Genomic DNA, 23,537 nt, shown 5'->3' with positions numbered 1-23,537 from the left:
AAGAGATAAAATGTCCACCAACTCTCACCTAAGCTGTTGGGCAGAGTAAAGGATATCACGATGTCTAGTGTTTAGTGGAATACCTGGCTCAAAGTGAGTGCTTAGTCAATCATTCCTAAAACTATTAAAACTCTACACATTTGGACAAAAAGAGGGAAGTATGGGTTCCTGTGTATTCTAGAGCATGAGTTCAAGTTAGAGGCACCTGGCAAGGTGCAGCATCCAAGTAGGTGACCGACCTGTGCCAGCACACAGGAAGGGGCGGGCTCGTAGTTTAAAAGCAACACAAAGGCCAGACGTGCAGTCTGGAAGGCCAGGGCAGGAAGCACATTTCTGGATCCAGGATACAAGGGCTTACAGCCAGTGGCTACAAAGAAACTATGCAGTCGGCCAAGATAGAGAGTACAGAGTGTTTGTCATTTTAAAACAACCAGAGGATTAAATTACATTTAAATACAATAAATTAAGGTTCTAATCTCTAAAAATCATCCATCACATTACACCAAAATGTGATTATTCTACTTGGTTTTTTTGTTTTTGTTTTTATTAAGACAATTTTTTAGAGCAGTTTTGGGTTCAGAGTAAAACTGAGAGGAAGGTACAGAGATTTCCCATAGACACTCCACTCCCACACATGCACAGCCTCCCCAGTTACCAACCAGAGCGGTACATTTGTTACAATCAATGAATCTACAGTGACACATCTTTATCACCCAGAGTCCATAGTTTACACTAGGGTTCCCTCTTGGTGCTGTACATTCTATGGGCTCCGGCAAATGTAGAATCACGCGCATCCATCATTATGGTATCATGCAGACTAGCCTCACTGCCCTAAAAATCCTCTGCTCCACCTATTCATCCCTCTCTCCCCACAACCCCTGGCAACCACTGATCTTTTTACTATCTCCATAGTTTTGCCTCTTCCAGAATATCACAGAGTTGAAATCATACAGTGTGTACCCTTTTCAGATTAGCTTCTTTCAGCTGGTAATATGCATTTCAGTTTCCCCCATGTATTTCCATGGCTTGATAGTTTGTTACTTTTTAGCACTGAATAATATTCTATAGTCTGGATGTACCATGGTTTATTTATCCATTCACCTACTGAAGGACATCTTGGTTGGCTTCCAGTTTTGGCAATTACGAATGAAGCTGCTACAAACATCTATGAGCAGGTTTTTGTGTAGACATAAATCTTCAACGCCTTTGCACAAATACCAAGCAGCATGATTGCTGGATCGTATGGTGAGAGTATGTTTAATTCTGTAAGAAACCACCAAACTCTCTTCCAAAGTGGCTGATCCATTTTGCATTCCCACCAGTAATGAATGAGAGTTCCCTTTGCTCTACCTTCTCACCAGCATTTGGCACTGTTAGTGTTTTGGATTCCCACCACGCTAACAGTCGTGTAGTGGCATCTCATTGTCGTTTTAATTTGCATGTCCCTGATGACACATGATGTGGAGCATCTTTTCAAATGTTTGTTTACCCTCTATACTCTACTAGTTTTAACGAATGGAGATCCTTGCAGTGTAACAGAGGTTCTGGATAGATATGAAAGGTAAGACACTGTGTTTACAGTCACATAATTTTGCTTTCCTTACAACTTTGAGGTTAATGGGATTTGAAAGCAGGTGGACCTTCTGCCCAGAGAAGGGCAATAAAATCAGATACCACACCAGAGAGGAGCTGCCACCTGCATGGAGTGAGGGCAGCACCCTGATTTAAAGAGGCTATGATGGTTACTTGACAGTTTGGACAAGGACAAACCAATATAGCCCCAGAGTCACTAAACCCTGCAACAAATTTTATTAAGCTTTATCTGAAATCTTGAACTTAGCAGAGCATACAGGTCTATGAAATACAAAAGAATATTCACGATTATTGTGAGAATCCAGTTTTCTAGGAGAAGGAAGCCACATCTCTACTAGAATCTTACAAAAAGGCTGAAGAAACAAATGAATTCTCAGGTCTTGCACTCACCATAGACTCCATATCAAGCCATTTAAAAAACTGATTCTAACAAGTTCCCCACTGAAGAAAGGTATGCACCATCACTATCGCTAGAGCGGCAGGCAGCTCTCAAAGTGACACTTCTCAAAATTAACTGAATATACTGATTTCCTCATCATTTTGAAACCTGGAATTGATTGTATCATGGCTATTATAGTATAGATTTTATTGAAAAAAAGTTTTATTCTTGGGAAATGTAATTCAATTGCTTGTGCAAAAGCCAAAATGTATGACTTTTTTTTAATCATCTCAGAAATGTCTGTTTGGAAAATTAGAACTGGACAATGGCAGAGCCACCTGAATCTAAAATGCATCATTTTTTTGTGATTAAAAAATATGAAGGACTGAAATACAGAAATAATGGAATAAAGATTATTCAGATGAAATTTATTTTGAAAAACAGAAATATAATCACCTTTATTCAAGTCATATGAAATAGCTACTGCTATTGGTAAATTGTAAAGTGAGTTATTTGCAAGATTTTCTTTACAGGGGGTGGTGGAGACCAGTGGATATCACTCCCCTTCTTCAAGCAGAAAGGCGAAGAAAAGATCTCTGAAGAAATGTGAGGTGGGTTAGTCAATTCTGGACCTTGCCCAGGGCTAATTTCAGGGAGATTTTTCTCTAAAATCTGGTTTTTGAACAGAAACGTAGTTCCAAATCTCTATTAATTAAAAACAACAATGTTGATGGTTTGGGAGTCAGAGAGCTAGCTGTGTAATGGGGCTCCCAGGAGTCTGAGGTTGCCAAGTGGTTCTTGCATCATATGCTGGCTGGAGATCCAAAAGGAAGCGTTTCATTCATCTTGTAAACCGAAAAAACAACAGAGCGAAATACCTCAGTGATGTATGGCTGATACCAAGATTAAAGGGGTTGATTTATCCTTGGAGAAAAATCCCCAAAGTGGTCTGCAAACATTATGAATGGTAAAGGCGTAGAAGCTGGTGTGTTTATAAAATGTCCCCAGTCCCCTGATAACCGCATAACTTTATCAATGTGTGCATCATGCTGGTATAGAGATGACACCGCTTTTGATGAGTAAGCAAGGCTGGCGTCTGGGGGCCATCTGGCGCTTTATGGATAGGCACAACTGAACCCAGCCAGGTGGTACAGACTCTTTTGGACCCACACAGGGAAACCAGTATCTGCTTGATATCACAAAAGGCACCTTCCTGTTCAGGAGTCCAACTCTCTATACATACTGCTCTTTTTCTTTACCATGAACGTGACACAGTGACTCAGAAATGGATCCCTTCATAAAAGAAAAACAGAAAGTCTAATGGACTCAGGAAGGCTGAGAGTTCCTATATTTTGGAGTTGACAACTGAACAGCCTCTTTGAAAAGGGCAGTCACTGATGAGGCATTCTAAGTAGGTGACAGTGGCAGTAGCGATTCACTTTCATTTTTTATGCATGCTGTGACTGTCACCCAGATATTGAGCCAGAATTTTCTAGGACTTCTTAAAATCTTTGCAATAGGTCATCCTTGGTTGAGCTCATGATCACGTTATTCCAGAAAGTGCATCCATGAAGCTTTGGCCATTTCCATGTTGAAAGACATTCCACACTGATCTGATTGACTCAAAATGAACTTCGATGAGTATGACTGTTTCAGCATCTGCAGTAGAGTCATTAAAACATATTGATTGGGGCCGGCCCCGTAGCTGAGTGGTTAAGTTTGCACGCTCTGCTTCAGTGGCCCAGGGTTTCACCGGTTCGGATCCTGGGCGTGGACATGGCACCGCTCGTCAGGCCATGCTGAGGCGGTGTCCCACATAGCACAATCGGAGGCACTCACAACTAGAATACAACTGGGGGGCTTTGGGGAGAAGAAGAAAAGGGAAAAAAAAGAGGTCTTTTCATCACAGAAAAATTAGGAAATTTTCTCAGCTTAAGAATCTCAAGCAGCATCCTGCTTACTTGCATGGTGTCCAACAGGACTCTAAAGCACTCCCTGAAAGCCCAGAGCGGACACTACACTCAGCTCCTTTGTAGCAGGAAAAGAGCCTCCCAAAGTTCCTCATCAACTGGAAGACAACATAATTTATCACCCAAACCGCAACACCTGAGAGTGAAAGGGGGCGGGCTAATCAGATGGGCTACGGAGGAACTGTCCAAGGTAAACACGTGGTTACTCCAATTATCGGAAAGAAGTTTGTTGGTCCAATTCAGTCATTTTTGCCCCGACTACACATTAGTATCATCTTGGGAGAATACACACACACACAAAAGCACATACATAAGCCTATATGCACATACACACATTTACATGGATAAATACAGATGCTTATCTATATATGTATACTTAGATGCCTAACCCCTACTCCAGACCAATTCAATAAAATTTCTGAAAGTGGAGTGAATCTCGGGCATCAAAATTTTTTAAAGCTCCCCCAAGTGATATAAATGTGCATCTGGGTTGAGAAGCACTGAACTGCATAATCTCCAAAACCTTTTCCAGCTCTCAAATTCTGGGATCATAATTCCTGAGAATAAATTTACAGTACTTGCTATTGTCAGTTATATAAGTGCACACTACTCTCATTTCTAGAACACAAAATCTTTAACGCCAGTAAGATAATAACCAACATTTATGAAGAGTTTACAGTTTACCAAACACTTTCTCAACATCATGGGGATTTTTTCCTCACATTAACCCCATAAGAAAGTCGGGTTGGTTATTATTATTATTGACTTTCCATAGGTGAGGAAATTGAGGCTTAAAAGGTTAAATATATTGTTACAAGTCATATACACAATGAGCACATGGAACAGTCAAGCCCATGTCTTGACTGCAAACTGTAGCAGACAGCAGCAGGTGCATGGGATTCCTACTACATAGGTTTGAACTCCACGGTGATCCTTATCAGCTTGATGAGCTCAGATGAGTTGCTTAACCTCTCTATATATTATCTCCAAAATCAGAACAATACTGATACTTGCTTTGTAGTGTTGTTAAGTATTGCATGAGATTTTACATGGCAGGCCTTAGCACTATACCCAATAAATATTAACATTATTATTATTAATTATTATTACTACTATTACTCTTCTTCTCCTCTTCCCCCTCCCTTTATTACCATAACTACTCCTACGACTAGAATTAATAATAATAATCCCTGTTATAGGCAGAGTAAATGGTCCTTCACATAGACAAGCTTAATTACAATAAAACCCTTTGAGCTAATCTTTACCCTCTTCCCACACAATCTCCCAAAAAAACAAAATGAAACATGAATAACCTTCAAATAACACCCCATATGCAATCAGACACCCCAGAAAGGTACTACCATTGAACTCTGGTCCTCCTTGGTCTATACAGTAAACAATCAGACTCTGGGAAGATGCTCAGCTGGATTTAGAAACATGGGTGACTAGCAGCCTTGGGGATGTGCTGCTTGGATCTGCCTTCCAGAAAGAAGTTGTTGGTCAGCTGCAAGGAGTGCAGTTGGCAGGCTGCCTCCAACTGCAGCACCTGAGGATCCGCTGCCGTGTTCAAATTGAGGCCACACTCTTCTTGGGGAAGCTGCCAGCCAGTGGTGGAATATGGTCATCAGCACTACGGTCTGGCCGTTTCTGCCCAATGTACTGCTACTCTATGGGGCAATCTTTGCACTGGAGCTCCCCGTGGACCAGCAATGCAATCTGTGGCTCTTCCCACCTTGTCCTCCTCCGCTCCCCCACCCTTTCACAGGTATCAGGTTACACGGTGCTGTGAGGACTTCCCCGGCCGAAAAATAACAGCTCAAAGCACCCCCATACATTTCAAACAACCTTACCAAGGGCAGTGGGGTTGTACCTACTCAACTGGGAAACAATGAAAAAGATAAATTCTGAGGAAGTGTTTTGTTCCAAAATTCTATTATTTTATGAGTTTCTAAGAGTTTATTTATTTGGAAAGTTCTGTGGAGTTATAAAATTGGCTGACGTCTATCTTTCTAATGGAGTGCCTACAACATGCAGCTTAAGGAAAAAAAGTGATTATGGATCATGTTCTATTCATATCATCTTTGTTTTGCAAATTAAATTTGTTATGCCACATTAGCTCAAAGATATGAATATTTTAATAATGCCAGATCTATAAGTTGCAAGAAAAATGAATTAGAATTTTAAAATGTATTCAGTTTCAAGGAATTGGATTTCTTGAGGGTATATTTTTCATCTAAAGAGAGAAAAGGTATTCTAAATTACGGCTTTTCTATTTTAACCATTTAATTTCATTCTCATTTTAGTAATTCATATTTTCCAACATATTTAAAACATTAAAAATAATCAAAAGCTTCATGCTAAATGGTAAACTATTTTAAAATATTAGTTTGATCTAGTAATCTGTTTTTAATATTAATATTATTATGGTTAAGGATACTAATGTGACAAATAGTATTCTATGCTCTTTGCATATATTAACTCATTTGGCTTCAGAAACATTTATAATTTTAAGTATAATCATTATCTTCTTGTATATATTAACAAACATCTTATAGATTATTTTGATCTGGTAAATTAAATGTTTTTAATGTTAATAGTGCTATGGTTTAGGATAATAACAATATGATAAACAGTTCTTACGATGTGACAAACAGTATTCTATGCTCCTTACATACATTAATCATTTAGTCTCATACACATTCTATAATTTAGGTGTAGTCATTATCCATAATGTATAGACTAAGGAATTTAGGAACAGAGAGGTTCAGTAACCTTCCCCAAATCACAAATCTATAAGTGGTATAGCCTGGATTTGAACTAGATGGTCTGCATGAACCAGGAAAAACAAATGCTGACTTATCTCAAGCCATGTCAATTAAACTTCTAGTCTGTGAGTATGTGTATGTATGTAAATGTATCAATGCACATGCAAACTGAGTAATTTTAAATCGGACTGATTGGACTTAAACAAATGTATCTGAAGTTTAAAACCCAAATACATACATACGGTCCTTATCAAAGTACTCACCCTGACTATTCAAGGCACATTTGGTATGATGTGGTAGCCTGGACTCTCTTGTTCAAATGAGTCTCATATCGCTGACGAGCTCCTGGAAGCAATATAATAAATTAGCTACACAAAAAAATCAGTCTCAGCACCCAGACTTACCTGGTTTTAAACGAGACCTAGAATTTTCCAGTTGTGCATCAACCATTTTGTCAGACCTCTTGTAGTCGATTATCAGCAAGCATTCTTTGAGCACCTACTGCATACCACTCCCTCTGCTAAATCCTGGGGCTTTTAAAAGGTAATTAGACTCTACTACTCTACTGAACTAGCAGGCATTCACTGTCTTGACTGTAGCCTAGAGAAAAAGAATCCAATTTACATCAAATGTTTATCATTTGCCTCTCTATGGGTTAGTCAATATAATATCCTAAACCTTTGAAGACAATTCCAAAAGAGCTCTCTCCTTTTCCCGACTATGATCTCGTTCCGATTAACACGCTTTCTAAATTCTTCACCCATACCCTGGAGTTCCATTAGCCAGTATTCAGCTTAGAGTCCTGTTGTTTTTACAGAAGACCTGACCCCAGGGACTGGGGAGGGTAGGATCCCATATTACCCTGTGCCACCCTCCATTAAAGGCTTAAGCTCCTGTCTTACAACAGCTTGCATCATCTTTCTCCCTCAGTAGGTGGCAGCCTACCTGTCTCATTCATTATGACATCCACAGGGCCTGTGAAAATGCTAGCACACAGAGCACTCACCATCAATAGTGCTGGGTGAATACATTCAGAGAAATACAGTCATAGATAATGGAGGCAATTCATAAGCTCTTAACATGACGATGTTGAATAAAATACTTCCAATACCTGAAAGTATGAGTTCTCATAGGTGTGTTTAAAAACAATCTATCATATTACTTTATAGACATCCTTGCTCTTCATGCATTAAATACTTCTACCATTGAGGCCCATGGCATGTCATAATTTATACATTTATTAACACACAAATTCAAGCAGCTTGGTTGTTAAAACTGGTGGGAAGATGTCATTTAGGTGCTGACAAACCCTAGTAAATAATCAAACATCAATATCTAATATAATCTTTGTCCTCTTATCATTCACAAGTGGGCATCATTACGTGCTAAAATGATATTCCTGAGTCTGGGTTATTGATAAGATGTCTGGAAGCAAGATATGCAAAAAGGAGTCCAATGTACATTTAAAAATATTAGGTCATTGACTATATAATCAATTAAGTTATTGGCAGTTACCTGGTTAGGTCCTCTCACCCTGATGGCTTTTTATATAATGCTTTGTATTAAAATTTAGGACAGAAATCTCTAAAAGCAAATTACACATCGTATTTACTTATGTGTATGTGATATATATCATGCACATTAATTTTACATGGGTAGTCAACGTTTTGTTTCTCTAAATTTGTATTTGTTTGTATTCTCTAGATTTTCTATGACGAATATGTGTTTCTTTGGAAATAAGAAAAATATTTTATTTCTTAAAAAACTAAATTCTAACAGAAAGAATTTACACTTTTTTTGTGAAATAATTATTTCCCTTTAAGTGTGTGCACACATCTACACACATAGTTTTAAAACCTATTTTCACGTCCTAGAGGTTATGCTAGCAGTAGCTCTAATTATGAGAGCTGATGAACAGATAATTATCCTAGTTAACATAGAAATTATCTTATGCTTATTTTTTAAATTTAGTTTTCTTCACTAAAAAAATGAGCTCATAAAGTGGACTTAGTAAAGTAATGGCTATTTGGTACTTCAGTGAACATTTTAAATAAAAATAAACATTAAAAACAGTCTAAACAAGCAACTATACTCTATACCCATTTGACTTTTATTCAGGACAGAATCTAATTCATCTATCTCTGAAATCAATAAGAATTCCACAGAGTAAAGGTAAAGAAGGAAAGAGAGAGCCAAAAATGACCATCATTAATCTAAGTTATCCTCTCTTAGATGTTTATATATTTAATTTTATATCGAGATTTCGGTCATGACTCAAGTAAGCAACACAAAGCCGTCCTTTCAGTGCAGCACGTGTAGATTCAAGTAGATGATAAAAATTTGATTTGAAAACTTTCCGCTTCTCTCTAGAGGTGATCTGGGAAAAGTAAAATGCAGATAGTGGAGGGTTATCTGGTTTCTAACTGGACTAAGGCCACATGACAGCGAGACCTCCTAGGTTCTCTCAACCCTGGGAATTGGGGCTTCCGGCTGGCAGCATCCTCTGTGATTTGCGATGTCCAGTTCCCATGAGCCAGCAGGGGGCACGCTGGAAATAGTTATAGACAACAAACATCTTGAAGACGGAGGAAACCTATTTGCGCAGGCAGGTCGGATCCATCTGGCATCAATTTTTGTGGGATTATGCACATCATCTCAGAGGACAGATGACCACTCTTCTGAAAGCCACTCGTTAACAAAGGGCAAATATTTCTGAGAATCTGCTGTGCTTAATTGCTATCCTTTTAATTGGGTTCCTTGAATAAAATCAAGGATCAGAAGTTTTCTCAACTGCAAGAGCAGTCAACAAATAACCATGGGGAAATGGATAATGATCACAGTCTCTCAACAGAGTACATACTATAACCAGCCTTTGTTGATTGTTTCCCATAATGCATTTAAGAGTACAGCTCTGAGTGCTGATGAACCTGGGATTCCTTCCTTTGCTCCCTTATTGGCCAGGTCATCAGGGGAAAGTGTCTTAATGTGTGTGAAGCCACTTTCTTTACCTCCTTCAGAGCGTTTATTGTGGAGACTGCGATGAGGAACAGAACATGACCAGCAAAAACTCTGGCACAGTATGGGCTCAGTAACTGTGACCTGATTATTATTAATTATTGTTCTATAAAAAACATAAGCACAGGACATTTAATCAAGTACAAGAAGTACAGCAGAAAACTCAGGAGTATTTGTCCAGCCCATGAGCTTCCAGGCCTTGGCACCCACCCCTAGTCATTCATCATTGGTTGGACCAGGAATAGATCCTGATACACATCTGGCCAATCACATCTTTTCCCGACCAGAAATATGGCCTAGGGGGAAAGAGATGCTACATTCTTTGTGCTGTTTGGCTGAACTGAGGGGATCCCACACTTGGTCACACGCACCTTGAGAATCAGAGAAAGCAGATCTCCTGAGAGGAAAGGGAAATAAGAGATGCTAGATAAGAATCCACAAGACCCAGGAAATCCAAAGCAGAAGCACGATTTCTGAAGGCTTTCCACCTCCTAGGCCAATCCTCCAGGCTTCCATCCCTACCTGGGTTCTACATTCTAACAATTTTTTTATCCACATACAATGATTTTTGCCTTTTCTCTCAGCAACCAAGGGAGTCTTAACTAAGGCAATGAATCTTAGGAACATACTTTTTTTAAAAAAAGAGTTAATTATTTTTTCATTTTATAAGTAGAATCCAATAATCAAGACATATGATTTCTGCTATGACATTCCAGGCACAGTAGAAAATTTCTTCTCTCCCCTTTTCCTCCAAGATAATATCTGGGTATATGGGAGAATATTTATTTTTTTCTTTCCATTCTTTTCTTTTCTTTGAGGAAGATTAGCTCTGAACTAACATCCACTGCCAATCCTTTTTTTTTTTTTTTTTGCTGAGGAAGATTGGCCTTGAGCTAATATCTGTGCCCATCTCTCTCTCTATTTTATATGTGGGACACCTGCCACAGTATGGCTTGATAACTGGTATGTAGGTCTGCACCTGGGATCTGAACCAGTGAACCCTGGGCCACCGACGGGGAGCACATGAACTTAATCGCTGAGCCACGAGGCCGGTCCCAGGGAGAATACTTCTAAGCAGGGCTGGTTTGGTGGGCCCTAGGCTCAGAAGGACCCAACACTTAGTTTAATAGTCTGCTGCTGACATCTTGAAATTCGTAATAATTTTATCTTTGAACTTGTGTTTTATAAGTGAAGTTCAAAGGGACACTAACGTATACACAAGAATGAGCAGAGGGGACATATGCAATGTGCATATCTGCTTTTCCTTGCCACCCCTTTCATGTATAGGGTCTGCAATGCCCCATGAGCACAGTATTAGGGTAGACCCGCAATGTGTGTAAGATCAGCTAATCTGAAAGCAAGCACAAGGTGAGTAAGTTACATCTAGGACTGAGTCAGCAGGGGCGCTGCTAGCTTCAAGAGGACATGTTATCTTGGCCCAACCAGAACTTTCTTCAAATGCAGAAGGAAGGAACGGGTGTAGTAACAAACACAAACAACCAATATAGAACCCTATTACACCCTTTCTTCCTCATGTCACTTCCCTGTATTATCCAACTACTTAAGCTGAAAGTGATGACACGAAGAAAAGCAAAAGATAGAGTAACTCATAGTCCCTTTTCCTTTCAGTCCTTCTGTGGTCATCAGGTAGAGAGTGTTGGTGAAATGTGTGCATATGGAGGAGTGAAATGAATACAGTGGGTTAGTTCTGCACAGCATCCTCACTGTTCTGGTAAAAACAAAACATATATACATGTATGAGCTACAAGTTATGAATTGTGTGATTTGGGGGATTCTAGATCCTAATTAAATGGTCTGATATTTCTCTCCGAAAAGGGCATTATGCAATGTCAACATGAATGGTAAAATTCATGCCAATAATTTAAAATTTTAATTTTTCTTTACTTTGAAAGCCATGAAATAGCAGATAACAAACTCTACAACAAGTTGAGAGAGACAGACCATGGAAGTAAAGAAAAAGCTTTTAGTGGCACTTTCTCCCCCCTGCTTTTTGAACAAGGGTCCTTGCATTTTCCTTTTGCATTAGACCCTGCAGACTGGGTATCCAGCACTGTTCCTGGGACATTGTGGCACAGGTGGAGGTGGGACTTCTGATCAAGTAGCAAACAGGCCCTGTGCTGGTCTCTGTTGGCCTGGCTCGGTTCCTGGACTGGCATTCACTGAGATGTCATCTGGCATTGTGGACTACCAGGTTTGTTCCTGATGCTAGAGTCCACGGTCCTGGTCTTTTGCCTCGGTTCTCAAATTCTACCAAGACTGCAGGTTCTGTATCCCAATCTCAGGGCGGCCCTGAATCCCACAGCCTCTCTATGACTGCTTGTCAGGCTGTGCAGAATCTTCTAGATCCCCTGATCACCAGCCTGAGGCTTATTTTAGCTCAGCTTCTCTATCTAGGCACCTCCCTCTCCCAAACCTGCATTATGTCTCTACTACCACATTGGCCAAACTGAAAACTTCTCCAGGAATTGTGGTTCTCAACACATTAGAGTCAGCTGGGAGTTTGTTTGTTTGTTTCCTAATATTGATGGCTGAGCTCCATCCCAGATTAATCAAAAGCAGCAGAATTAAGAACCACCGCACTAGGGTATCTGAGCTTCCCAAGGCTATATCTGGGAGAGTGGGCGTGCCCTTATCTCTGCAGGTGTCTACAAGCCCCCTCCCCTCAACCATGAGAAGTGGAAGAATTAGCATGCTGGTTTTCTCTCTGTGTTCCTCCTTCCTCCTCCCGATCCTCAACTGTGCTAGTGGGACGGATGGGTTTTTCTCCTTCGCTTAGGTAGGGACTTTCCCTAAATTACATCCTGAGTTCCCTCAATCCATAGGTAGCCAATCCAAATTAGTAGTCCTCATGCCATCACACCAGCTGATGTGGAGTCCATAGGCCTAGGGGCTGCATCAAAGCTTTGGGCATGAATGGTGTCATCTAGTCTGAACATGTAGAGAGAGAAGGGAAGAGACCCCAAGTCTACGTCTTGAGAATTCCAATGTTTGATGGCTGGGTAGAGGATAAGCCTCTACAACTCCTGGGAAGGTACAGCTGGACAGGACCATTTCTCGCTTCGCTTATCAACGTCTGTATGAAAAAGACTGCTGTAAACATCCTGTGAATGTACATCTACTTTTGACCCTGGCCCTGGGGAGGCAGCATAGGAAAGTGGTCAGGAAATGAATCCTGGCTCTGTGAATGACCAGCTGTGTCATCTCGAGAAAGTTACTTAGCCTCTTTGTGCCTCGTTTAGCCATCCTTAAAACATGAGTGCTGCTGGAGGTACCAACCTCACAGGGTTCTTAGGAATATTAAATGCATTGATATTTCTAAGGTGCTTAGAAGAGGCTAATAGTAAACACCATGCAGATGCATATTAAATAAATAAAAATTTGACTTCATTTCTTCCCTCTAACAACGTGAAATATAAATCAAATAAAAAGCACATACAGAGTTTTTATGCTGCATAAGGTATCACAATGATTTGACATTCTAGCATAGAAAGTAAAAAAAAAAAAAATGAGGCAAGAACCAAATGTCAGGAAAAATGTGTAAATGAAGGAAACGACCCATGATTTCAACAATTACATGTCAACATCTAACAAAAATAAAGCTTGGGTAGATGTTAAGTATGAGAAAAAATGGGGTCATTGAACTGAAGTGCTTGTCTCTGTTGTTACAAAGGTATCTCTCTTTTAACTTTAAGCAAAATGTTATGTTAGTTTCTTTTCTAACAGAAGGAAAATGACCTTTAACGTCTGCCTATGTTCATAGAATGGTGAGATTAAGTTTAGTTACATTTTAAATGTTATCTTATGAATGCTTCTATACCCTGCAGAATCGGAATTTTTTCTATGATAAAACTAGAAAAACGTGGTCATCTTTGGTGTCAACCTAATTTTCTAAAATTTGGAGTATGTGTACATGAAGATATAGAAAACTTAAATTTCAGAATTACAAAGAGCCCTCTGGAGACTGTTAAACTTACGGTACATTTAGGGTGTGATCCATCTTTATAGTTGCCTTTTAAGTGAGATGTGAATATGCAGCCACTCAAAGGACTATATTGTGACAAGTTTACTTTCTCAAGACGGCACTTCAAAAGCATGCTAAGAGTGGGGTCATGCTCCCCCAAGGTGAGGAGAGAGAGAATAAAATACAGTACTGGAAAGAAAGCTTAGTACTTAAAATGACAACATCAATAGGGATAATTGGCTTCCATGTGGGAACTTAGAATGCAAAACTAATAGTAGGCAGGTGCATCTGGAGATAGGCTTCCGCAAGCAACAGATGCTGTTGGAATGACTTTGAACTTGCCATCTCTTTCACTCACAGAGAATGAATCCTATGTTTTCATTATTGTAAATATATCCGCCTATAGGGACCTAGGACAGTTCATCAGAACTTGGGAATTTTTTTCCCCAGGAAAAATCAAATCAGTACATACATTTCAAAAAATATTGCCCCTTAGTACAATCACATTCTAATAGCCCCTACATTGCTGCTAGTTTTCTGAGAATTCAAGCCATAATAGGAGATCCTGAAACTACAGATGTCTTTTACATGTCAGCCTGGATCCTTTCAAAATTTCACTTTGACTTCCATTTCAGACTTCTGACCCATTTTTCCTGTTCATTTTGTAGTTTTCCAAATAGGGAACACACCTATATAATTTGGGATATTACGTCATTTGTGTCTTAGAAATTTAGTGAACATGTTGCAAAGAATAATTTTGAAAGTTTGTATTAATGGTGTATTTATTTATGGTTTTAAAACAAAATATGAGACACGTTAGTGGACACTCACTAAATGGTGACTATACTCTTTTCCAAAATGCTTTGACGTGAGAGATGATGGAAAGACTCTACAAAATGTTTTTGGTAGAAGGGCATTGTCATTATTGTCACTGCTGTCAAAAACAAACATTTACTAGCATCTATTCTTCTGACCCTACGCGTAAGATAAGATTCTTGCTATGACTCTGGGTACCACAGCTTCCTACAGGGAAATTTATCACAGAGAAACCTCTCACCCCTTTACACTGACTTGGTGAGCAAGAGTCTTGTACCATCTCTAACATCCCAAATAGCCCATAGAATGCAAAAAAAACCAGACAAAACTATTGTGAATTTCATGCTGAACGTTTATGCCAAACAATATTTACTGTTCATCTAAACATATCTAATATTACAACTAACTTTTCAATGCACCAAACATCACAGTTGTGTCCTTATTTGTTTGGGGGAATGCTCACCAGATGAATATGTATTATGCAGTTTTATATATCTAAAGGACTAAAGGAAATTTTCATGTTTTATATAGAGATTGGAACTGCATTTTTGCTTGTTTAATTCAACAAATATTTATCGGATACTGTAGGAGAAATGTTGACTTAGACTGCCAGATCTCTTCCTGGGGAGGCTTCCCAACTAACTCCATCTGGACTTGGCAATGCTTCCATTCATTTTTGTCCATGCCTGCATAACATACACTCATCCCACCATGGGCTCACATCATTGTATCACAATTTGCTGTTCACACTGACACTTCCAGGGACATGCATGCGATAAAAACAGAACCAGCAGGAGTCTTTTTCTAAGTTTGGGAGGTAGGCAATGAAAGAACTTTTCTACTGATATGCTAAGAGGATGTGGGGCTGCCAGCAGCCTCCAGGGATGTCCTGCCTGAAGAATGAAACTAAGAAGAGAAAATTAGGAAATGGCACAATGGTAGCCTGACAGCACCCATCCTGTGCCTGATCTAGCCATATCTGCCCTACCTCTAAATTTCTCGATTACTTGAACTATCAATTTATTTTTGCTTAAGCCAGTTAGATATTTGAAATAAGCACACTAAAGATTCCCATCTCTTACAGATATTTACTATGCTTGAGCTACCTTCTAGATGCTGGTGAAAACCAAGTACAAGACAGCCCCTGCCCCAAATGAATTCTAAACACAGAAAGTGGAGGCAACCGCATCTCAACGGAAATAAAAGGTCATAAATGCTATCACAATGCCTCATGCATGGTAACCAAGAGGAGGGTGTGCTTAATATTGACAGAAGGTGGTTAAACGTGATCCAAAAGGATATACCGAAGGAGCTGAGTCTGACTTAGGCCTTGAAGAATAAGTAGGGCTTAATAGAAGAGAAAAATGTGACAGTACATTCTAGCAAGAAAAAACAATGATCTAAAAATGGACAGTTTAACTTAAGATTTTTTTTTAATTTTCCGATGCCTAGTCCAGTCTTTGTCATATATTAGACACTAAATAAGGTTTATTTAAAGAGTGAGCAAAGGCATGAAGACAAATGATTAGATGATTTATTTGGCGTTAAGACCTTGGTCAATGACGTTGATCCCCTTCTATGACATTGCTCCTAACGGAAATTGCCTTCTCTTTACAATAACCTACTTTATGACATAGCTTCCAGGAAAAGGAGTAATCAAAAAGAGTTCCTGCTGTAATTGACAAATGGAGAAAGGGCAGCTTTAATTAATTGCTAGAATTACTTTCCTTTCCAGATGTGACCAAGTTCCCTAAATGCTATAAATAAATACATACATCACATTTATTAAGGACTGTCATCATTTCTTTTTAGTAAAGTTACAAATATCTAAACAGGAACACCAATTATAAATTCTGACGAAAGTGAAGGAATAACAAGGTTCTGAGACTCATGGTGGCCAAATAGCACACCGCTCAGCAGTTAGTAACAGGTTACCATTTCATGAATTCACTTTGAACCAGTGTAGGGAAGGAAGGCTGTGTACAGGCTGGGATTAGGGAGACCTGGGCTGATAATCTCTGCCTCTGTGTGGCTGTGGGAAAATTGTTTTAACTCTAAATTCTCATCTATTGCATCGCCCTACCTCTCATCATTGTTGTAAAAGCTTTATGAGACAATGTGTATAAAGGACTGGCATGTAATGGACAGCCAACAAGCAGTAATTATTAATAATAAGATTCCAGTAAATAGGAGTGGATGCAAAAACAAAATAGACCAAAATCCTTACTTTGTGTCCTTGAACTGAGGTGATTAGATAATTGGATGTTTTAGCAATTAGGGTGTTTCTTTTGACAACAGTATCAGTAATGATTAAATCCTGTACTGCAAATTAAAAGAGATTATTTTGGTGAATTTGATGATGCATAAGGCACAAAGCTGACATTCTGTTTATCACTCAACAATATCACTTATTTGACACCGATATTATTTCTGCAATAATCCCCTCCACTGTAAGAAAATTATTTGAAGGATAACAAGGACTATTTCCATCCATCTGTACAATTGTGGACCATGAGCAGCCAGCTCAAGGGCAAAGTTGTTTTACAACAAGGTATACAGGGTGGAGAACACAGATTTTCTTTTATTGGGCTTTTAAAAATATTTAGGACTCCATAATGCATTTGGTACCCCACTCCCACCACCACCCCACAACATCACCACCTGGCTACCAAAGATCTGAACCCCTTTTCTATAAAATATATTTTTTAAGTATGAACATTTTGAAAGCTTATCTGTTCTATCTTACACTTATATAGAATATCAATTGCAAGCACTGTAATTAATTAATTCTAATACAAGAAAAGAAACACTCAAGAAAATCTTTAACATCTCTATTTTTCAGCTCAATGTATAATATTATATTTGGAAACTTTCACATGTTAAAATAAAGCTTATAAATAAATGTTACATTTAAAAGATGTTTCTCTTTAATAGGCATAACTTGATATTTAGTTTCTATGTCATGTTAAGAAGACCTATAGATTATTATGCATTCTCTGATATATCCAATCATAAATAAATACATTTCTTTTTTTTTTTTAAAGATTGGCACCTGAGCTAACAACCATTGACAATCTTTTTTTTTTTTCCCTGCCTTTTTCTCCCCAAATCCCCCCAGCACATAGTTGTGTATTTTTAGCTGTGGGTCCTCCTAGTTGTGGCATGTGGGACACTGCCTCAACTGAGTGGTGCCATGTCCACACCCAGGATCCGAACCGGCAAACCCTGGGCCGTTGAAGCGGAGCGTGTGAACTTAACCACTCAGCCACGGGGCCAGCCCCTATAAATACATTTCTTAAGGATGACTATTTTGAATTGTTTTCAGACATTACCAGTCTTTTGAGCTATATATATATATATATATATATATACGTATATATAACAAATATATATATTACATATATAATCCATATTTTTTAAAGAAATATTCTTCCATTTAGAAAGGATTCACCCAATGTTCCTTACATAGTGGATTCTCTTAGCATATTTCTAATACAGTCATGAGCTGCGTATGATGTTTTGATCAATGATGGACTGCATACACGATGGTGGTCCCGTAAGATCAGTACCATACAGCCTAGGTGTGCGGTAGGCTATACCATCCAGGTTTGTGTAAGTACACTCTACGATGTTCACATAATGACAAAATCACCTAATGAGCATTTCTCAGAACGTGTCCCTGTCGTTAAGCGATACATGACTACAGAGAGAAATCAGTCAGGTGCAATGGAAAAAGCACTCATATTAGTGAGAACTGTTTTGCTTGCAAGATTTAGAAACTCAGTTCTAACTAGTTTAAGCAAAACAAACAGAAAAGGGTGCATGCAGTGGGGGAGTGAGTCAGGGATGGGTACAGCTACATGCACAGGCTCCAGAAATGCCACCACATGTAGGCCTGCTTCTCCCTCTCTCTCTCTCAGTCCTTACTCCCTCTAAGCTGCCTTCATTTGGAGGCTGGCTCCCTCCCTCTCCACGTAGTGGCGTTCACTGATGACTGCTTGTGCTTTGTCCTTAGAGACTGTGATCCGTGGGAAGGGATGCAGCTTCTTTCTCTACAGGTTCAGATGGATGTTCTGCTCCATCATTGCAACAGAATTCTCAGAATTCTATGGTGGTCTCAAAACAAGGGGATGCTTCAAGGAGGCACAGAGGGCAGGCCAACATGAGTCATTACCTCCATGGCGCTGTGGAAAGGGCGCTGCGCTGTGCTCCAACAGCGAGGCCACATTCCCCTGAAATTTAAAGTGCCTGCGTCTTGTCTTTACAGTTCATCAGGATCAGCAGGCAAGACTCTGGGAGGAGGTGATGGAGATGAGGAGCCAGCAAGCAGGAGGGAGGACGAGGGTGTGGCAGGGGCAATGATGGCATGCTCCAGAGAGGCATTAACACGTGCTAAGAGGCCAAGATTGGGAAGTAAAACCACACTACTTAAAGAGTAGACTGGAAGAGAGATTAGACTCAGAGATTCTGAGATAAGGCCCTGTCCTTGGGGCAGAGGTGTGACAAGTGTCCCTTTTCCTGTACCTTTCTCCTTCTTGATGGGATACATTACAAAACCTTGAGGGAAGAAGCTGGGGATAGGGAAAAGGGCAGCCAGGCTTGGGGACTCTGTTTTTGTGCCAGGTGCTCTTGTAGGTGCCTACTAGAGCCAAGAGCTTCCCACCCTCTAGCTCAGTGTGCACACCCAGAGCACCTGCGTGTGGCTTTGTACTAGCACAGGATCACCCCTCTGTAACTATACATCAGATGTCTCCCTGCCCACTACCTTCTACAACTCCGATGAGGAGGAACTGAATCCTTGTCAACTTTATATGCCCTGTTACCAGCACAGTGTTTGTTATACAATAGATGCTTAATAAATGTTTGATAAACGGCTCAATAAACCAGTTCAGAACCAAATTACTAAGCAAAATAGAGAAGCAAAAACAAGCAAATTAATTACTGAAAATTTTTCTTTTTCTTTTTTTTTTTCTGCTTTATCTCCCCAAAACCCCCCTTGTACATAGTTGTATATCTTAGTTGCAGGTCCTTCTAGTTGTGGCAAACGAAAATTTTTCTTAAAGGATAATTAAATTACTACATACTCACATCACAAGAATAATTTACCCGAATCCAACACCCAAAACAAATATTTATTAATCATATACTATGCACCAAGTGTTATGCTTGGCACTGAGGTTACAAAGACAAATGTGAATGAATCTGATATTCTTCCTCACCTTAGGGAGCTGAACTTTTTAATTAGTTGCATGTAAATACGATACGAGGTAGAAGGGAGAAAGGAGGAAAGAGATTAAAGTGTGAAGAATTAAATTAAGGAGGCTTTTCAACACTTTCCCATGAGACTTAAATTTGGTGGTATCTCACTTATCAGCAGGTGTGGTAACAATGGATGATCTTACCTTTCCTTTAAGCAAATGATCCCATGGTCTTGGTGTTTATCCAGGCAGCCCGGTGACAAATTTGTCATCTGTCTTCTGAATCAAGCTGCTGGCAGTGCCCAAATACAGGAAACAGTCACTCTGCCACCACCATACCAGATTCTGGCTCATGGACCTTGTCTCTCCTTAAACTTTCAATGCTGCAATACCACTTTAAACCAGACGGCCCCACGATGAGTTAGACCAAAGCTCCACCAACTTTAGTACACATGGCAATCCCTGGGGATTCTGTTAAAACGGAGATTCTGGGGGCCGGCCCGGGTGTAGTGGTTAAGTTTGCATGCTCCAGTTTGGCAGCCCAGGGTTTGCAGGTTCAGATCCCAGGCACAGACCTAGCACAGCTTGTCAAGCCATGCTGTGGCGGTGTCCTACATAAAATAGAGGAAGATTGGCACAGTTGTTAGCTCAGGGCCAATTTCACTCACAAAAAAAAAAAAAATGAGATTCTGCTTCAGGAGATCTGATATGAGGCCTGGGATTGTTCTTTCCTAATAAGCTTCCTGGAGGATGCTGTCACAGGGAGCTCACACACTCCCACAGTTAGAGGACAGTGGAAGGATGAAAGAATGAAGAGCTTGTCCCTCTCTATTTCCTTGATGTGCACTTCACCTTCCCTTCACTAAATCCTAATGGCAGAAAAGAATTCACAGAGTAATGGAGTTGTGCTGGGTTCAAGCATTCAGTTGTCTTCCAGATCAGCTGTCTCAGAAAGCTATTTATAAGAATGACAAACAACATCTCTTCCTTAGTCATCACATCCAAAGCTCCCACTTGCAGAGTGCTGCCAGCCAGAACCTAGGTGCCTGGCACTCCAAATAGGGAGAAAGAAAAGGCCCAAGGTGAGGGTCATCTGAAGAGCTCCCCCTTCCTCTCTGCTTTGCTTAAGGTAGAGACACTTGCATTTTTCAAATTCTCTTCTGTAGATTCAGTGAGAGTAAATCTGTCCTTAAACAAGGGAACTTGGAGAACCTTCAACCAGGAAATCTGAGAGTTCTCCAGGCTTGCTTTTAGGATTACACAGGGAAGACATTGTTTAAGGGAGAGAAAAAATTGTCTGAGTCCGTTGAATCTGCATGGGGATGTCGGCTGGCTTGGCCACCATTTAAAGCTGCTTCTCAGGTCTGTCCAGAGCCGTGGTGACCAGACGAAACAGTGCCTGTGTGTTCAGGGCCCGCTTTGCAACATGCGCTTTTACAATTCAGTGGCAACTCGGATTTTACCATCCCATGTTGCAGCTGAGTCACCTGGAAAGCTGAGAGATTATGCAACATGCTCAAAGTCACACAGCCTAAGGTTCACTGAGATGAACGGGCCCAAAGCCACAGTCCCGCCATTCCAACACTACTTAGGGAAAAAATCACAGGTGGGTCTTGACAAGCTGCCGGACCACCCAGCCCAACCCAACCATTGGATCCCGCCCTTAGCTACACCTGAACCGCCCCGAGGGTGGGGAAAGAGGAACCACTTCCGGAAACAGACTTGAAAAGGGCTAAGCACTTCTGGTGCGCAACAAATGAAAGTCGTTCAGGGTCAGCGGACTCGCAGGTGAGGACTGGCCCGCAGAGGGCGCTAAAAGGTGCACAGGGACGAAAACGCATCTCTAGGTATCGGAAAACAGCATGACTGGAGTCAAGAAAGTTCTGTCCCTTACCCGCACTCGGGACACCCGGGTCATGCCGCCGAGTGCGCGCCGCCATATTGAGTTCAGCGGTTTAAATAGAGAAGGCGGGGCCGAGAGTACGCCCGCGTTGGCTTGGTGATGTCACACACCCGCGCAGGTAGGCCGGCCCCCAACCCCTTCCGCGGGACCTTCCTGGGCGGGCGCCCGGTGAATGGGCGTGGTCTGGCCCTGATAGGTGGGGCCGTGTTGAGTGACAGCCCGGTCCCGCCTTCCGGTTAAGTGGGCGGGGGGGAGGGCGTTCAACACGGAAGTGCCTCAGGCCTGCTTTGGTAGGGCGGAGCGCCGGGCGGGCGGGCGGTGGGTTTCGGCCCCCCGAGGCCGCCCTCGGGGCGGGACCTTCCGGGGCTGGTGCGGCAGTGACTTGTACCCTGCCGCCGCCAGGCCGCGGGCGGGCACCGGGCCTGCGCGGGCTGGGCCCGCTACTTGGGCACTAAGCGCCCGACCTCGCCCCTCCCTCCGATCTGCAGAAATTAAACCAAAACCGGGGCTCGGCTGCAGGGGCTCAGCTTCCTCCCGCGCAGGGCCCGGCTTCGTGCATGAAACAATGGCTTTAGGTTCCTAGAATCGAAGCTGGGGTCTATGCTTAATCTGAAGGTCTCGGAATCGGGGTCCCGGAGACTCGGGGAAGCCCTGAGGGCGTCCAAGTGAGCAGCGTTGTGGGGCCAGGAATTCATCCACGTGGTGAAATCCTGCCCACTGAGGCTTGGGCAAACATCAAGTGGTGCGGATAACGTTTCCTTAAGCCTTCAATTGCCCTTGCCAGTCATGACCTCAGTTTGTGTTGAGAAACTTGGCTGTATAATATATTGCATTGTTGGGTAATTGCTTATTGCATTATTGAATAATTGTGGGCATCAGTTTTTTAAAAAATTCTGGATGCTCGCAATGGAAATGTGGGGTGGAGGCGAGCACTTCTGTTTGAAATGTACTGATGCACTTGCAAGGAGCAAAGGTGTCCTTCATTTGGAATTTGCTACAGTCTGTAATGATTTCACCTTTCCACAATAGTAGCCCACCCCCCAAAGGTTTCAAAAGGACAAGAAAAAAGACCAAATGCCTTGCCGAATAGAATTTATCCATCTTTTCTTTTGTCCAGTAATTAAATAATACATTGCATAATCTATATATATATGGAATGTCACTTTTTTTAGTTAATAAAACTATATTGAGTCAAGGTGAGAGAGGGAAAAAAGTTTCCTTGAAAGGTTTGGGTGTTTAATTAGACTTTAATTGAAAATACTGTGCTTAGAACAAAGAATTATCTATTAGAAGACAGGCTTGGAATGATGATAAGACTACACAGCATGTGGAATACATTATACCAACTTACAGCATTTTTGGGTTTTTGTATGGCCAGTTTTGCAGCTAGAATGAAGCACATCAACTTGTCGTTTGCAGCGTGTGGATTTCTGGGCATTTACCACTTGGGGGCAGCATCTGCACTATGCAGGCATGGCAAAAAGCTCCTGAAGGATGTCAAGGCCTTTGCCGGCGCCTCTGCGGGATCCTTGGTTGCTTCTGTCCTGCTAACAGCACCAGAAAAAATAGAGGTAATTAAGTAGTAACTAGGCTGTGTTCCTCATCGAGAAATTAAGATCAAACAGCAAAGATGAATGTTAGCTCTACTAAGTTAACTGCAGAGAAATAATCCTTTGCCTGGGAAACAGAAAAGGTGAATGCTTTTCTTTTAAAATTTAATCATTAGGGATCTGTGCTCTGGCTTTGGAAAAGAAGATTATTTTTGGTGACAGGAGACAAAGAAATAAAATGCCTTATTTTACTCTTGAGAGTTTATTTAGTCTTATGATTCCAGCTGTGTTTCTCTCAAGCAAAGGATATTTCTTCCTTATCTGATCATGACAAGGACACAAGGCCTCTTTTCAAGGCCTTGAACA

At 40.9% G+C, this 23,537-nt stretch overlaps 1 protein-coding gene and 1 long non-coding RNA gene across 26 annotated transcripts in view; one reads left to right on the top strand and one right to left on the bottom strand.

Moving 5' to 3' along the window:
* Positions 1–2,336: 2,336 nt before the first annotated feature.
* Positions 2,337–21,750, bottom strand: LOC106821791 (uncharacterized). Its single transcript, XR_001395773.3, has 4 exons — positions 21,613–21,750; positions 19,923–20,329; positions 6,971–7,052; positions 2,337–3,832 (listed from the first exon to the last, which is right to left on the bottom strand). It is a non-coding gene; the product is annotated as an uncharacterized lncRNA (long non-coding RNA).
* The window catches only part of PNPLA4 (patatin like phospholipase domain containing 4), a 135,136-nt gene continuing 133,014 nt past the window's right edge, over positions 21,416–23,537 (top strand). For 6 of the 25 annotated variants that reach the window (XR_011499616.1, XR_006526529.2, XM_044768173.2 and 3 more), the window contains exons 1-2: positions 22,085–22,286; positions 23,000–23,192. Coding sequence is in view for 16 of the 25 variants with exons in the window: in XM_044768173.2 (XP_044624108.2) it covers positions 22,222–22,286; positions 23,000–23,192 (258 nt within the window). In the remaining 9 variants the exon portion in view is untranslated. The other 19 variants (XR_011499613.1, XR_011499614.1, XM_070501986.1 and 16 more) reach the window with 15 other exon arrangements.

This window comes from Equus asinus, chromosome X (genome assembly GCF_041296235.1).
Source record: "Equus asinus isolate D_3611 breed Donkey chromosome X, EquAss-T2T_v2, whole genome shotgun sequence".
NCBI lineage: Eukaryota > Metazoa > Chordata > Mammalia > Perissodactyla > Equidae > Equus > Equus asinus.
This window is presented reverse-complemented; position numbering and strand designations above follow the sequence as displayed.